Raw genomic sequence first — 18,640 nt, 5'->3', positions numbered from 1 at the left:
TAAGCCCACTGCAGGGCAAAGGCCTCTCCCATATTTCTCCAACTACCCCGGTCATGTACAAATTGTGGCCATGTTGTCCCTGCAAACTTCTTAATCTCATCCGCCCACCTAACGCTTCTATTCTCTTGGAATCCAGTCCGTAACCCTTAATGACCATCGGTTATCTTCCCTCCTCATTACATGTCCTGCCCATGTCCATTTCTTATTCTTGATTTCAACTAAGATGTCATTAACTCACGTTTGTTCCCTCACCCAGTTTGCTCTTTTCTTAGCCCTTAACGTTACGCCCATCATTCCTCTCTCCATAGCTCGTTGCGTCGTCCTCCACTTAAGTAGAGCCCTTTTTGTAAGCCTCCAGGTTTCTGCCCCGTATGTGAGTACTGGTAAGACACAGCTGTTTTACACTTTTCTCTTGAGGGATAATGACAGGCTGCTGTTCATGATGTGAGAATGCCTGTAAAATGCACCCCAGCCCATTCTTATTCTTCTGATTATATTTCAGTCTCATGATCCGCATCCGCGGTCACTACCTGCCTTAAGTAGATGTATTCCCTTACCACTTCCAGTGCCTCGCTACCTATCATAAACTGCTGTTCTCTTTCGAGACTGTTAAACATTACTTTAGTCTTCTGCAGGTTAATTTTTAGACCCACCCTCCTGCTTTGGCTCTCCAGGTCAGTGAGCATGCATTGCATTTGGTCCCCTGAGTTACTAAGCAAGGCAATATCATCAGCGAATCGCAAGTTACTAAGGTATTCTCCATTAACTCTTATCCCCAATTCTTCCCAATCCAGGTCTCTGAATACCTCCTGTAAACACGCTGTGAATAGCATTGGAGAGATCGCATCTCTCTGCCTGATGCCTTTATTGGGATTTTGTTGCTTTCTTTATGGAGGACTACGGTGGCTGTGGAACCACTATAGATAACGTTCAGTATTTTTACATACAGCTCGTCTACACCCTGATTCCGTAATGCCTCTATGACTGCTGAGGTTTCAACAGAATCAAACGCTTTCTCGTAATCAATGAAAGCTATATATAAGGGTTGGTTATATTCTGCACATTTCTCTATCACCTGATTGATAGTGTGAATATGATCTATTGTTGAGTAGCCTTTACGGAATCCTGCCTGGTCCTTTGCTTGACAGAAGTCTAAGGTGTTCCTGATTCTATTTGCGATTACCTTAGTAAATAGTTTGTAGACAACTGACAGTAAGCTGATCGGTCTATAATTTCTCAAGTCTTTGGCATCCCCTTTCTTATGGATTAGGATTATGTAAGCGTTCTTCCAAGATTCCGGTACGCTTGAGGTCATGGGGCATTGCATATACAGGGTGGCCAGTTTTTCTAGAACAATCTGCCCACCATCCTTCAACAAATCTGCTGTTACATGATCCTCCCCAGCTGCCTTCCCCCTTTGCATAGCTCCCAAACTTTCTTTACTTCTTCCGGCGTTACATGCGGGATGTCAAATTCCTTTAGACTGTTCTCACTTCCATTATCATTATGGGTGCCACTGGTAGTGTATAAATGTCTATAGAACTCCTCAGCCACTTGAACTATCTCATCCATATTAGTAATGATATTGCCGGCTTTGTCTCTTAACGCATACATCTGATTCTTGCCAATTCCTAGTTTGATCTTCACTGCTTTTAGGCTTCCTCCGTTCCTGAGAGCATGTTCAATTCTATCCATATTATAGTTCCTTACATCAGCATGTCTTACGCTTGTTGATTAACTTCAAAAGTTCTGCCAGTTCTATTCTAGCTGCAGGGTTAGAGGCTTTCATACATTGGCGTTTCATGATCAGATCTCTCATCTCCAATCTTTCGTTTGGACTTCAGTCAGCTTCAATCACTGCAATTTTGGGCTTGCCGTTTGTGTGACTAGCTGCCGCGTCGTACGCAGTGCAACTCTGGCTTGTAGTGGCTCCACAGTGCAATGGCGGGCTCGAAGCCCCGACAGTACTTCCAAGTGTTTTTGAAATTGTTCATGGCAGAGTTTTTGTGCTTCATGCCATCGAAGAAAGGGGAGAAGTTCGGATTCTGCACCACCTGTGCCTGTGATGTGAACATCTCCTATGGTGGGAAGTCTGACATCAAGGTCCACATCACTTTGAAAAAGCATCAGGGATATGCGTGAGCCGCGGACAGCCAGCCAAGGCTAGTAAATTTTGGGTAGCCCTGAGCTTAGTGTCACAAGTTGGCAGCACCGTGCTCTGCCTCGTCCTCTGTCTTCGGCATTGGATTGGTGCGGCTCGCTACATGCTTGCGCTCGTATTTCCAGGCAAAGATTGGCGTGCGCCTGCTTTTCGCACTGGGTTTTCAACAGGTCACTCGCTGCTCGCGATAAAAGGTGTCTGCTAGCGCAAACATGCTTTGTGCCGTGTGCTTACCGTGTAAGCACAGATAAGTGTGCACCTGCTTTTTGCACTGGGCTTTTAACAGATTGCTAGGCGCTAGTGATTAAAGACGAAGTGTGCGTCGGCAAGCACAGAAGTGTTTTTCCATGGCCTTACCGTGCATGTAAGCACCGTAGGAATGCTGGGAAACATATATGCAAAGGGACAGGAAATTATGCTTTATTTTTTCTTTACTTTGTGATGTACCTTCCTCTGGGTAGCGCTGAGCGATGGTTTCTAAAAAACGCAGAAAAGAGTCTTTGCAGCAAAAAATGCATGACGCTGAGATCAGAAAGATGTTGAAGCATTCGCCGACACGTTGACTGTAGTTGGGAAAGTGTTTGAAGAGGCTGCTCGACCAGTGGTAACCACTACTCAGCTTTTTTTTTTTAATCTGGAACAAAGCAGTGCAACAAGCAGAGCTTGTTTTTGGAGTCATACTAAATTCTGAAGACTTCCTCACAAACCGCCCCCAAGAACCCTGCACTGACCCCAAACCCTTCTACACGTCTTCACAAAACTGTTGCAGGCCTCGGGAAAAAAAAGCACCGACAGCAATGAACTCCCGCTAAAGAGGAAAGGAGCTCATTCTGGACCTCAGTCAAAAAAACAAACTTCATACCAAGGATTTCTGGGGAAGCCAGCGACGTGACCTGTGAGGAGCACCTGTTTTATTTTTTGTCATCGGAGCTAAACAGGGCATGCTGTCTTTTTCTCCAAAATGTTATACCACATTTTGAGAATGCAGACTGCCTTCTTCAGGCACAGGCTCTCAGATTCACATACTGAGGAGCCTCTTGAATCGCCCTTTTGAGGATCTCCTGACTAGATTTGTGTGCTGAGGTGTTGTCAAGGCATGTCATTCACTGCTGGAATTTGACTATGGAGCTGCAGAGAACCAGAGAGGTGATGAAAACATGGTCATTGGCAGCACAACCTACTCTATGGTTGAGACACTGAGCTGCATTAAGAGAGAGCAGTTCGTCTCTGCTGTACGTCTGTATTTAACAGCAGCACGAAATTACATTCGCCACAAATTCGCAAGAAGATGTCAATCTCAAAATCGCTGAAGTTGCTCAAGTATGAGCTCTGGAAATTGCTTCATTCAACAGCGTACATCATTTTATTGTGGCATTCTCTGCTATCCTGCCCCAGCAGAGTGGCGAATCAAAAGAAGAAGCAATCGACGCACTTGAAGTCGAGTTTGCCAACTGCAAGCACATCAGATTCCAGCCGACATATTGAATGAGCCAAGGTGCGACATGCAGTTTCGCAATTACCCTATTTACACGATTGTAAGTCGACTCGAATGTAAGTCGACCCCCCCCCCCCCATGTCGCGTGACAGGAAAAAAAAAAAATAAGAGCATACCCGAGGGTGCATTCGATAAAGAAAATTTATTAGTAGCTGACATTGTCCCTGGACTACACGTCTTCACTAGTGCTGCCATTGTCGTCGTTGCTACAGTCGCACAGTGCATCGTCATCCAGCGAAATTTCACATTCGGCAAATTACCGCACCACAGCATCTTGTGGAACAGTGCTCGTGCTGTGTGCACCCAACCACACGCACCTCAGGGAGGCTCTTTTGACAGGTCTGGTTGGTGTAATTTCACGGTTTTCTGCCGCCAGCCACTCGTACTCACAGCGGAGCAAGTCCTTAAAAGGCGATGATCCGAGCTTGTTTCATGACCATGTCGCACTTCATTGGCAGGGACCGATCATGCATTTCAGCGACGTATGCCGCAAGCTTAGCCTACAGCTCCGGAAGGCTTCCAGACTTCGGCACGTGGGAAATTCCTCACTTGCCGTCACAGGTGAAAATTTCGCTTCGCTGCAGTAGCCACTCTCGCACCACCTGTTCAGAAACATAGAACTTGCGGCCTGCTGCGCAGCAATTTGTGTTTTCAGAGTAAAGGATGGCAGCCCTCTTGAACGCTGCTGTGAACGAGTGCCGAATGATTATTGGGCCTGGAGCACTCATGATGACTGAGGAAGCATAGAAGTAGCACGTTGCCAGCTGTCAAGCGGAAGGCATCAAAGCAATGCCTTTCGTTGAGCACAACAGGGAAAGGGAAACCCACGAGCGGTGTCTGCTCTTTCATGAACTACCGATACACTCCCCGCAAGCGCCGCCGTTTTGAGGGTGCCGCCGTGTATGGAACAGTGGCACTTCCATCAACTATCGACACCCTCTCCCCCTGTGAGTGTTGTGTGCACTGTAAAACTCTCAAAAATCTTGAAAAACCCTTCCAGAAAGCGAACAAACACGCGCAATAGCGAAAAGTTATGGGTAGAGCCATAGAGCAAACATAAAATTGTAACTGCGTTGTAGCTCCCATTGGTCTCGCTTTTTTGGCGGTGCTACGTTCGGTTTCGATTGTAAGTCAACCCCCCCCACTCAGGTTTTCAAATTTAAAAAAAAGTGGTCGAATTACAATCGTGTAAATACGGTAGGAAGTGCTCGAAGTGTCGACGGATCGCTCAGGTTCCACAGAATTTTAGTGGTCATGCTGGGTATGCTCTCCATTCCCAACGGCAGTGCTGAATGTGAGAGGATACTCAGCACTTTGAACAAAGCTCGAATGAAGTTTCGCTTATCTGTGTGTGAGAAAACACTCGAAAGTCTGCTGATGGTCAAGGGGCAGCAGAGTGGTACTTGCTTTGAGCAAACCTGCATGGAGAAGTTTCTGAAGCAGGCAAGGTCAGCAACAGCAAAACCATTGCAAAAATAAATTGTGCTCCAGTAGAGTTTTGACTCTTTACTCTCCAAGGCATGGATTTCACTTGCGGTTGTGAAAACGTGAGGATGCATGTTGTAAAAGGTAAATTTCTTTAAAAAGAAAAGTGCTGCAGCGCATGCGATAGTGTTACAAATTTCCACATCTTCAGGTTGACGTGTATGGGTGTATGGCATTTTGTTTTTCCTTTAGTGAACTTCCCTACCTTGCGGGCTTCTGCAGAACTGATTCATCGTAGGCTAATAGTGTTCTGCAAAGTCAAAAAGAGAACATATTTTCTTTATTTGTTTGTACGAGGGTCATTCAAGTCAATCCGGGACTTTTCTTAAAAACAAATATAGAACAAATTTCAAAGTGTGAAAAGTGGATTTATTTTTCCACATAACCTCCAGCTACATTTATACACTTATCCCAGCGTTTAACTAATGCCTTGAATTCTTCGGCATAGAAAGATTTATTATTAAGACAGAACCATTGTAGGACACCATTCTTCACTTCATCATCAGTGTTGAAATTTTTTCCTCCAAGGAATTCCTTCAGGGGCTCAAACAGGTGGAAATCACTTGGTGCTAAGTCAGGACTATAGGGGGGGGTGCCTGGATGAACAGCCAAGTTCCTGGATTGTTTGGAATGTACGTTGAGCAGTATGTGGTCGTGCATTGTCTTGCAAAAAGAGCACACCCTTTGTAATTAAACCAGAACGTTTCTTCCGTAAACTCTTGTGCACATCACTCAGAACACAGCAGAACTCACTGCGGATAGTGACACCACGGGGTGAAATATCAATGTGAATAATTCCCTGTTTATCCCAGAATACACTTGCCATGACTTTAACAGCAGACACAAGTTTTCGAAATTTCTTGGGAGGTGGTGATTTCGTATGCTACCACTGCATCAATGCTCTTTTGTATTTTAGGCTGAAATGGTGAACCCATGTTTCATCACATGTCGTGATGCGATTCAGAAAATCCTGGCCTTCCGTTTCATATCGTTCCTTCAGTTCTCTACAGAATTCAACTCTCCTCTGTCTGTCAAAAGCAGACAGCTGCTTTGGGACCCAGCGTGCACTCATTTTTTGGAACAACAAATGAGCATGAATTATTGTGTTCACTGTTCCTAACGACAGATTACACACCCTTGCAATTTCACAACAGGTTATGCGATGATTGTCCATGATCAGCTGCTGCACATGCTGAATGTTCTCAGGAATGGCTACCGTGGGCTGTGGTCCACCACGACCGGGATCATCAGTAATAGAGATACGGCCATCTTTGAAGCGCTTACACCATTCAGATGTCTTACTGCGACTGAGTGTGTCATCACCGTACTGAGCCTGAAGTCTTCTGTAAATTTCAGCAAGTTTTATGCCCTCGTTCACCAAAAGCTTCAACACAACACGCTGTTCCACGTAGACATTCACGCTTTCGTCTGCCATCTTGAATAACAGTCTATCCAGAAGCGCGAGAAATAAGTGCCGTCTACCAGTAACAGGACACAGGTCCCAGTTTCTACTGCATACAAAACCTCCAGCCTAGGCATCCATTAAAACCTGGAAAGAAAAAAAAAGTCCCGGATTGAGTTGGACAACTCACGTATGTCACTCATGCTGAGCCTTACCTAGCATGCTCCAAAATGTGTATCTTCTGCACCAAAACAAACAATTTGTGCACTAAACCTGCTCCACTGTGCCAAATTTGCTGCTCCCACAGGTGCTCCAGAACTCCCTTGGCCTCTTCCATCCCTGAATTAAGCATGACCAACTAAATTTTAAATTTACTTTAGCATATCTGCATTTGTTACATTGAGGTTGAACTGTACTCTTCCATGGTTGCTGATACAGTTTAAGGATAGTGTACTGGAATTGGTAAATGTGTCGTCTTTACAGTAAAACAATGGGAACACCGGGGACGCTTCGGCGATGATGCCACCAGAAAACGCTGTGATCAACCCACGTGCCTAGTGTGCGAAATTGATTTTGTTTATTTATTTATAAATACTGCTATCTTATGTGAGATCTTAGCAGCGTGGTACTACACGTTATATGTACAGAATAAATACAATACAATTTAAACATGTTGTGCAAAACTTCCTGCTTTTATAAACTTAAATGCTCTCAAAACACAATTGAAATTATTATAATTTTCAAAAAAAAAATAATACAAACTGTCAGGATGCATCAATAACACCATCTAAGTTGCATGTTTCCAACCATAGATCACGCAGTGTTCCTGAGTGTATGCTCAATGTTTCGTTTGCAGAAGACAAACAAGCGCTCGTCTGCTTGCTCCGTTCGCTAAGCACGCATATGTTTTTAGTATTTCTAAACACAAGAGGATGAAAAGCCTGGAAGAAGCACCTGCATTGAGCCTGGTGGGTTGCACAGGATTCCCTTCATGTTGCATCAGCCAGAAAAGCGGTCGCCAGGGTTCACTGAAGAAAAATAAATACTGCTCTCTGATCAATGCAGCTGCCATCGTTTGGGTATTTTGCTCTTTAAAACGGCGTCGAAGGGCAAGAAATACAGCCAATATTCTCATGTGCCCGATCTGAAGCAGCCTAGGATTCTGATCGTTATGCAGGAACCTCAATGTACACACACACACACGCACAAAAACACTTACAAACCCAGCACTTGCCGTGCGCATAAAGAATGTGTGAATGTGCCAGGAAAAACCACAGCAAGCAATCGGCGAGCTCCACACGTACATGCATGACCTCCGTTACAACCATAACTGCCGATCCCAGAGGCCTTGTGTTGCATTATTATTTTTCCTCTTGCCAGCAATGACTCAAGGCTGCAGCAACAGATGGTGCTGCAGTGGACCAGCGTGCTTCAGCACTCCCGGCCGTCATTGCAAAAAGAGGCACAGTTTTGCCGCCGGAAGACACACTGCCCTGTTCCAGTACACCATAGTTTAAGTGCTCGCTGATGTTACACGAACAAAACCTTACCTGGCTGCACAATTTATTGGGTGGTTCCTTCAGTTAAGTCTACTATGTGTGTTGCTTGGTTTGTGTTTGTTATGAAATATTCCTGGAATTGGTTTCTTTAGCTTGCAGAAGTGGTTGTGGTCCATTGTAATCTTTCTTAATGCGATAGCATTATAGACAGTCTCAACCGCAATTCATAGGCATTCGCCTGACAAAAAATATGGGCCAATCTTGAAGGATGTGCAGTCTAACTCAGCATCTCAAAGTGCTAGCCATCACGAGGACGAATGCAAGAAACATGTATGTGACGCACAGACATTTCAAAGCGCGACATTGGCACAAAAAAATAATGCATCCAAATGCGCAACACTCGAACCCAATGGTTCGAGTGTTACGCTGCTGTACTGGAAGACAGATGTTTGATCCCACCATCAGTCCAAAATTATTGAATACCTATATAGGCAGACTTCGCTCATTTTCTAGTTATCTAAGAGAAAACTCAACATCTGTTGAGTGTATGTGAGCGCATCACAGTATGGCCAAAATCGCAAATTTGTGACCGATACAAGGTGTAGAAAAGTCTCTTTGATGAATGAGTGTGTGCAAGGCCACCTGTAAAACATGCACATGCAGCTGTCGAGACGTGTATCATCACAGTATTTAAGGGGGGCAGGCAGGTCTTAAAAGACCTTAAATTACAAAATCACATACTTAGAAAGTTAGTTCCGCTAAGTCCTGGCCTAGTTTTGCATTACATTATTGGCTGCATCTTATGAAGTGCTGCTTAGACAAGGACAGAGGGGGCATTGTGTTCTAGAAGAAAACAAGGGAATTGAAGAGCTAGAATAAAATGGAAAGTTTCAATCTGTTTCCTTTGAGCACTTCGCATATGTAAACCAATCGGCATGCGAGTTTACAAAATGGTAATGTTTGTTTGTGTGGGGCCATGCTCTTATTGTGCAAACTTCTGTCAGCTGTGACCTGCCCTGCTGTTATCTATACAAGGTTGAAGGTCCTTTGAGCATGTTCTCCCTCATGGTCTTCCACTTCTATTGATTAGAAAACGGGACAGATCGATGTGATCTCCTCTCCTCACAGCGGCGGGAGCCATGGCCAAGGCGGTTGAAGCATCGCAGAGTTCGGCTTACTACAACCCGGCCAACCCAGGTTATATGTATGTGCCGGCCGCACCTCCGCCATCCTTCGACCAGGCCAATGCCAGTGCACCACCGGTGAGCCGCAGTTTGCCTTTGCAGTATGTTGATGCAAAGCATTTTTTGCCTGCTTTAGGCATTTTGAGTCTGTCTAGCCTCTTATGCCGTTCTAGTGACCCAGGCTCGGGCCACCAGGTATGTGCTTGTTGTCGCAATGCCGTTGCGGTCATTTCTTTCAGGGCGTACAGATCAGAAAAGATCTCATGCAAGGAGACACAATCTCTCCAGTGCTATTCGCTGCCTGCTTAGAGGTATTCCGTCTATTAGACTGGGAAGGATTAGGAGTGAGGATCAACAGCGTATGTCTCGGCAACCTACGGTTTGCAGATGACCACTGGGTCGGCGTAAATGGCCACACACACGCACGCACGCACGCACGCACGCACACGCGCGCGCGCGCGCACACACACACACACACACACACACACACACACACACACACACACACACACACACACACACACACACACACACACACACACACACACACACACACACACACACACACACACACACACACACACACACACACACACACACACACACACACACACACACACACACACACACACACACACACACACACACACACACACACACACACACACACACACACACACACACACACACACACACACACACACACACACACACACACACACACACACACACACACACACACACACACACACACACACACACACACACACACACACACACACACACACACACACACACACACACACACACACACACACACACACACACACACACACACACACACACACACACACACACACACACACACACACACACACACACACACACACACACACACACACACACACACACACACACACATAAATTGGAAAAAACACATACATCTTGGAAAAAACTGCAGGGAAAAACATACTACCAGCGATAACATACAATTCGAAGTAACTGAAAAAAATTTGACAGGCTTAACTATTGTTGACATCTACTTAATGCGAAGCATCGCACGGATCGTCACGGCACGAAATGCCTACGCGCATGGAGTTGATGGGGCTCTGGCGGCTCAAGACGCATTTTGTTGTTTTCCTATTGCGTGGTGTATTAAAAGGGTGACGGGAAACTGAAACGAAATCGAGCTGGTGGGCGACGCCGGTTGCTGCTGAAGCGAAATGTGATGCCCACATCGCACCGCCTGCAGCAGCGAAAGGGATTGGCAGCACGTTTGGATTATCGCCTACTAAAAGCACACAGTACGCTACCAATGGCACTATGCACAACACACTGCAAAACAAATAGGTGAAGATACTTATCGCAATAAGTTTGGTGGCGATAGCTGTGAATGCAACAGGGACGACCCGGCCAGAGATTTGCTGGCACTGGAATAAGAAACTGTGCGCGCCGTAGTTTTCATGTGAGACAGGCAGCTATATACTCTCCTCGATCATGCACGCCGTGCGCCTTTTCTTGTTCACATAGGATCTAGCGCTCAGAAAACCTATACGATCACAGTCTGCAGCAGGGAATGGCAGCACGTTTCGGTTATCGTCTGTTAAAAACTTGCACTACGCTTCTGACGGCACCACACGCGGTGAAACACATAGGCAAAGACGCTTATCGCACTAGGATTGGTGATGATAGCTGTGAATGCCGTGTGCGATAACCCTGGAGGAGATTTGCTGGTACCGAAATGAGAAAATTAGTGTGCACCAGCATTTTTACGGGAGACGAGCAGGCGAATATTGTGGTGAAGCTGCCGCGACGCAACTTGCGCATTTTCTTGTTTACATGGGATCTGGTGGCTGGAAAACGTATCATACAGTTGTAGTTTGGCAACGTACTGAACATTGGTACTGGAAAATCGTGTTTTCATGGAATGTATAAATCGATAAAAAATGAGCTTAACTTTATTGTGTCATTTCTTGGTGTTGCCGATTGTGAACGTTGGTGTCTGAAAAGCATAATGAGAACGTATCAACAAGGTTCTACTGTAGACAGACAGACAGACAAAGAACTTTAATAACAAGGTCCTGAGAAGCTTTGCCCTAGGGCAGAGCTGCGGGCCGCTCCCACGTGGGGACTGGTAGGCCGAGCCTAACCGCCGCATCGTGGGCTCTCTGGACCACCCAAGTTTGACGTGCATATTCTGAGCTCTGGATGGCAGAGCTCCATTCTTGTTCTGTGATGCGATTGGGTCCCTGTAACGAGGTGCATCGCCAGAGCATGTGTGTGAGATTGCTAACAGCCCCACAGTCGGGGCAAGTAGAGCTGAAAGCCTCTGGAGTGATCGTGTGGAAAAGGGCCAGGTTCGGATAGCACTGCGTCTGAAGGTAGACAGATAGGTAGGCTCAAAATAGCTGAAGTAGGCAAAGAATGCTTATCGCATTAATGTTTAAAGCCACCGCCGTTGCTATTTCTATTGTCTCACGGACTCAAGCCAACGCTCTTGCATGCTGGTCCAGTGGCAGCTGCAGCCACTGCACTTGCAGTTAATATAGCCAACTCTACAGAGGCAAAGCTCCTCATAACACCCATGCATTGAAATTGGTTACAAAAGTGCCACCCCGTTGCTGTACTAAACAGGCACGCGTTCACAGACGAAGACATGCGATTCAGATGAGAGGCACAATCAATGCATCCTTTCATGCACGGTAAATTGTACATCTAAATTTTTTAAATCGCCATTGGATCTTTCTCAAAATTAAATGGAACGAACTTTACACATTGTCCATATGTGCATGTGTGGAGATTGTTTTTGCGTCGTGTTTATATTTTTTTCACTGTTACCAAAATTGGAAGTACCAACGTGTTGACGTCCTTAGAGTTGCCATTTATTTCAACCAGTTTTTCCTCTTGAGCCAATATATTAACTCTAGCTGCTTTGAACTTCGCTACCAGGCTTCCTGCTGTTCTGTGCCTAGCTTTAAAGTGAAGCTTTCTTTGCCTACCATTTCACGGTTTTGCCCAGGTTGGTCAGTCTGTCTTTCGGTCGGTCAGCTGCAGGTTCATGTCGACTAGATTGGCATTCACTTAAAGACAAATCAATGCATTCGGCAGCGGGATTTGAACCTTGGCACCCCCAGCACAGCAGCCTGATGCTCTAATAATTAGGCCACAATCACACACACTCTTCTCTCGTGCAAGCTCCAAGTAACTCTTCGAAGATGATTGCCGCGTGCCGATGATTACAGTTCCCTTACTACGGCACATACCCACAATGGGGGATTGGCCAAGAAGCATGTTCGCCTGTTGGTTGACTCCCACACGATGGCACACAGCCACAACGGCCAAGGAGAGGGAGGGAGATGTTGTGCCAATGCTAACTAGCTCTTTCAGATGATCACTGGGTGCTGGTGATGGTTGTGATTTTCACGCCGTAACTTTTCATAGCTTGTACCGTACGTATGAAGTGCTAAGCTCGTGGACAGCACCTTCAATGGCACATTGCACAAATGCATATGTGCACCATGACGGGAGAAGCTGGCATAAGAATTTCGCCCATGCACATTTGATGGCTGCAAGAACAACTGAGAAGACTGATATACCTTTATGTGCCATGCCACGAACGTGTTCTTTGAAGGCGATGCCGTCCTTGGACCTCGTGCTGTGTGTAAGGTTGCTTCGGGAAAAGCTCCTGAAGTTGCCGCACGAAACGTAAATATGTTGAACGCCTACAGACTGTTTGGGTGGTTTGGGAATGACATGCCTCGCACACATGTGGTGGCACAAAGCATGGGGCACCCGGAAACTTGTTTTGGGGTGGTGCCAACAGTTATGCCAACGGGCTTCCTGACAAGAGACTTTTATCACAACCTACAAAGAGACCAACGTGCATTTTGTACTGCATCAGTGCCATGTGAAGATATTAGGGTACAGCTGCGGGGTTTGCCTGTGGGGAAAAGCATTGCAGCCGATACATTAAGTTGTTTATGAAATCTTGAGGACCAAATTTAGGGGTGCAGCCCTTGTGCAGACAAGAATATGCAGTATTCTCACCATTTCTTTCCTGGTCAGTGAATTTTGGAAGTTTAAATGATTCCGAAATTGTAGTCAGCTGGGTGGGATGTACCGCCACATGTACAGAGTGTTTAAAGGGGCTCTGAAACACCCTTCGGGCATGGTGAAATAACGTAGCCCGCTGGTAGCATATGCTACTGTGAACATTCTCGGCCAAGTTTTGCTGTCGTATGAGGTGTATGGAGCTCGCAAGCGGGAGCGCAAAGTCACCTTTCTCTCAAACAGAAACCTGCTACTCACGCTCTTCTCGACACTTTACTTCATAATCAAGCGGATTCCCACGTGTGGTAGTCGGCTCCGCAGCGTAGACACTGCAGCCGCGATGGGGTGCTGCCAGAAGCCCACTGGCTAAGTGCACTGCAGTTCGCCGAGAACCACCGCATTTGGCTTATGTCTAGCGTGTCGTAGGCACCAAAATCTGAAGTCGTGGTGTCTACGTTAACATCCAAAATGAAATTTGAACTGTGTGCCACAGTGACATTTAAAATGCGGAGCATTGTGGGCCGCCTCGCTTTGCCGTAGCCTTCGCAATGCAAGGCATTGCAGAAGGAATGGGAGCCCGGCAGAAGCCGTGTTGGTTGCCAATGACTCCACTTCTGCTGAATGCATTAAAGTACTTTTTGCAGCAAAGTATTTCTCAAACAGCCTATTTCCACTTCAAATGTCTTTCTGCACTTCAATGAAAAGTGATTCATTACATTACATCGAAGTGCTTGAGCATTACAGTGCTTTACAGTGCATTACAGTGCAAATGCATTACAGTACTTGAGCAAACTCGCATAGGTTCTGCTACTTGATTTCAGCGTGCCTGCCCTGGCTTCGAAAAAGGAAGGAAGCTTTCTTAGCATCTGTGGTATTCAGACATTTGCCCAATATTGTGCTCTTGTGCAACCTACCATTTTATTATGTGCCTATAAAGTCCCTTTTTTCTTTCTTTCTTTTTCATTTTTATAACCGCAGCAGCCGGAAGGGCCGCCGCCGCCTTACTCCGAGGGTTCCAAGAAGACAAACTGAGGGCGAGTAAAAGAACAGACAAGAGGAACGCATCGGGGCTTGTAGCTTGGCTGCTTCTAGGTTTCCAGCACTCGTTTGCAGACGCTTGTGCCAGTAGACGGCACTAGTAGCCACCCCTGCTCCTTTAGTGAGGCTCTCTTGGGCGTTGCCTGCGCAAGATGAAGTGGACCAGTTTTCTTGTTTGTTTAACTCTAAATTCGAAATGCATGGTACATGGATAACAAGGTACTCACTCCCCACCCCCTCAAAAAGAAAAAGAATGAGTTTTAGCAAACACTCAAGTTGCGAACCTTTTACTTTTTGTACAGGGTCCTGAATATTTGGCTGCACATGTTCAAAAAAAGATTTTGCACTCACCGCTGCACGTTCCTGCTGAAATTTTGCAGAAAGATCGCATTTTGGTGTTGACTTCGTTTAGTATAACAATTGGCATGGTTAATTGCCTGGTTTCTAAGAAAAAAGTGGAAATTTTCATGTACTTATGGGGATGCGAGCTGCTGCCGCAACGGCACAAGCATAAACTTGTGTCGCCTACTGTCATCATCTGCAGAAAGCAGCATTTGAGGGAGGGCAGTGGCTTGCTCCAGGAACGTGCAACACGCGGCAGGCCTCTCTGAAACGTTGCTTTCTGTAGATGACGGCAGGTGGGGCACAAGTCTGTGCCAGGGCCAGCTTTTAAGATGCCATTTTTACCCATGGACAAAAACAGCTTCTCATTTTTGTTTTTAAAAACAGGCGACTAATCCTGCCAAGTGTTATACTAAACGAAGTCGACACCAAAATGCGATCATTCTGCAAAATTTCAGCAAGAACAGTGTTGCGGTAAGCGCAAAATGTTTTTTTTGAACACACGCAGCCAAATATTCAAGACCCTGTACTGTTAACATACAGAGCAAGAGATGCTTGCGTAGACCAGTACTTGCTAGGCTCATTTGTGGCACTTTGCGTCTTGGTATGACATTACTGACAAAATGTTGCATATTGGTGTACTGTTTCTGGTCATGTTTACACTCTATATATAGGTGTATGGTTTTAAGTAATAAAAGATGTTTATGATAGTTCCATTGGACTAATAACTAGTGCACCTAAGCTTCCTTGCCCTGCTTGCATTCTTTTGCGTATTCAGCAGTGTGCGTCCCATAATTTTAGGTGGGCAAAACCTAAAACTCTTATTTTCAGTTTTTTCTGCATAAGGTAATGATATAAAAACACATTAGCACACACTGAAGCTGTTGCTCGGGCAGCTTGCGCATACTGTACGCCTTCCCTAATGGTCAGCAGGCCACTGTCGGCATTGGCCACATGGTGTAATTTTTTCTGCGATATGCTGTACATGCATATGGGACGACAGTATGCTTGAAAATTTTTCTCGGGAGCCTTTGCGGATTATTATTTTATTGGAGGGCGAGAACACCCTTACCCCTTTATTATGGACACTTAGGTATGTTCTTGTGCGCATCCAAGCCAAAAACCTATACCGTGGCTTTTGTTGGAGCTTTGTCATTGCTGAAGTCTGTGAACCAATCATCAGTTCCAACACATACTACAACCTCCTACCTCGTGACGAGCACCTCAATGCTTTGACTTTGCCAATTTATTGTTTTAAACAAAACATTGCATTTTAAATGCGACAATTCACGATTTAAGCATGTGAATATAAGCTTGCCCTTTGGACATTTAGAAGTATGTGCGATTGCTTGAAAAAATTAGAAAATGTCATCAACAGAGATGCACAGACATCTGAAACCATAAGTACAGAGATTGGCGAATTCACATACAACCCAAGATTCCCATGGTGGCTTAAGTGATCCCAATGCCATCGTTCCATCTAGAAAACTTTGTAGGTGGCAGTGATGCCATCTACTGGTGATATGAAAAGTGGCTGAACATGCGTGCCTCTCTGCATGATTATATCCACACGAATGCAAGGGAATCTCGACTATTACATCTCTAGATATGTTACATGCCATTCCCGTATTCTGAAGAAGGAGCTCAGCAGGACGACAAAGATGACGATCGTAAAAGCACATTCATGGTTCTTGTTATTCTGCCATCTTGGCTGTGGCTTCTCTGTATACATTTTGTGAATTTTGCCTACTCTTTATCTATGTCGCATTTTGGTAGAGGGGCTGGCTAAAAACTCGTTACGATGGAGCTGCACAGCATCTATTTTGCCGCAGTGGCAGAAGAGGCGGCCTCTTCCTCAACGGCAACAATGTCAATGGTTTGCTTTGCGTGGCAAAAAGATCCAGGCATGTTTTCCGGAACCAATGACATCGATATTGATCACTGGTTGGCCATATACAAGCATGTGAGTGAAAGCAACTGATGGGACGATGCAGTCATGCTGGTGAATGTTACATTTTACTTACAAGGAACAGCAAAGGTTTGGTTTGGAAATCTTGAAGCTGAAATTGTAAGTATGAATTCCTGCAAGCAAAAGATGCGGGATCTGTTTGGAAAGGCCATTGGTCATGTGGCCATGGCAGTGAAGGTGCTAGCATCTCGTGCCCAAACATCTACATGGTCCTACCTCTCTTAGAGGACGTGCGGGCACTTTGTCGCAAATCAGGAATCGACATGATGGAGTCCGACGAAGTGGGACATGCATACTTGCCAACCCTCCCGATTCACCCCGGAGACCCGATTTTTGACTGAACTTTCTGATTGTACGATCACTGTCTTATATCTACCGAAAAGTGGTCTCCGTTCACGCAATAATGGTTTTTCGAAACTGGCACTGCAGAATGGACAGCCACATCGTAATCGTCAGCGTCACCAACAACGGCTGCACTTGCATCATCGGTATCATCGACTAAGCAGCCGGCTACGATGCCTAGCAAGCCGGCCAAAGCCAGAGCCAATGTAGCTCTTGCATTTCATGCATGCCTTCCTCCATGGTGCATCTTGTTGCTGCTGCTTGTGTGTATGATTAGAGTTGGCTAGGCTGTCTGTGTGCGGTGCACTGTGTAAAGTTAGAATCCTCGTGTGCTTGATGCCATGGCACTATCACAGCCCAAGAAGAGGTATTTGCAGAAGTTCTTGCGATCTTATACTTCTGAATTTCCATGCTTTTTGACATCAAGAAAAGAAGGACATTTTGCATATTGTACAACGTGTGGATGCGGCGTCAGAGTGTCTCGCGGTGTGAAAGGCGACTTGAAACTGCGTGTTTGCACGGCGAAGCATCAAAGCTATGTTTGCACTGCTGAGCAGCAAGGCAACATAGTGAACTTTCTCCAGAACAAGTGCGACGACAGTGTTATACGTGTGGAGTGCCTGTTTATGGGATTCTTCGTCGGAACACAACCTACCCCTTAGTTTCAGCGACTACGTTGGGCCTCTTCTACGGAAAATATTTCCCAAATACGACGAAACGAAGCGCTATGGATGTGGACGCAATTCTGAAACGCAACTCTGCAGAATGCAGAGGTGGCCAACCTGACATTTATATCGCAGGCATCACTCTCGAACCTTCGTTTCTTTATTCAGCGTTTTCCTCAGCTGCTGCCCCGAGATTCCACTGAGTCTGCTGAAGGCGCTTTACATGCTCTTGAAGCTGAGTTTGCCACACTACAGGCGCACAGTCTTCCAGAGGACATTCTCAATGAAGAAAGGTGGGACGTGCAGAGGTCTATGGTTGGAAAAATGAAAAAACTGATGGAAAACGTGCTTCACCAAGTTGCTAAGGTGATGCTGGATTTACTTGTGACACCACATAGCAACACAAAGTGTGAGAGGATTTTTAGCACGGCGCGAAAAACTAGGACTGAGTTCTGCTCATCAGTGTGCAACACAACCCTCCAACATCTGCTGCTAGTGAAGGGCCGTCAGTCTGGACCATGTTTTGAGCAAAGCTACGCCGACGAATTTTTTTAAGTGAGCAAAGTCTGCTGCTGAAATGTCCTGCATAAGGACTCGTCGAACAGTGCCTCAAAGTTTGAATGAAGCCCCCCCACCCCCGGTCCCACCGGAAGTTGAAACAGTGAATGCACCCCCGCCCCCACCCCCGTTTGGCGTGAATAATGTCTCCCGATTTTTTATCTCGCCAGGTTGGCAGGTATGGACATGTTTTAAAAGGGATAGCAGATGATGCATTCAGTTTGCTCAGTTGCAAGGACTGCAACACGGTCAACTTCATCATATGGGAATGGCCTTCGGTTATTATACCTACGTACAGTTGTTATACCAATAACATGCACATACCGCCCGCAATGGTTGTAGGAGCCTGAAATTTGGCTCGTACATGCCAAATGCTACAGCCAGAAAAGTGGTTATATATTCTTGACCGGAGCTGAGAAATTAATGAGTAACCATATAGGGAGGAACGTT

General features: G+C 45.8%; 1 protein-coding gene across 2 annotated transcripts in view; it reads left to right on the top strand.

The window, feature by feature from the left end:
- LOC142590710 (WW domain-binding protein 2-like) overlaps positions 1 to 15,370 on the top strand; it is a 154,519-nt gene extending 139,149 nt beyond the window's left edge. For both annotated transcript variants that reach the window (XM_075703128.1, XM_075703127.1), the window contains 2 exons: positions 9,171 to 9,304; positions 14,255 to 15,370. In XM_075703128.1, coding sequence (XP_075559243.1) covers positions 9,171 to 9,304; positions 14,255 to 14,308 — 188 coding nt within the window. In that variant the 3' untranslated portion in view covers positions 14,309 to 15,370. The remainder of the gene's footprint in view (positions 1 to 9,170; positions 9,305 to 14,254) is intronic.
- The last annotated feature ends 3,270 nt before the right edge of the window (positions 15,371 to 18,640 follow it).

The sequence above is a fragment of the Dermacentor variabilis genome, chromosome 8 (genome assembly GCF_050947875.1).
Source record: "Dermacentor variabilis isolate Ectoservices chromosome 8, ASM5094787v1, whole genome shotgun sequence".
Lineage (NCBI taxonomy): Eukaryota > Metazoa > Arthropoda > Arachnida > Ixodida > Ixodidae > Dermacentor > Dermacentor variabilis.
The sequence above is the reverse complement of the archived record's forward strand: the minus strand, read 5'-3'. Positions and strand labels throughout refer to the sequence as shown.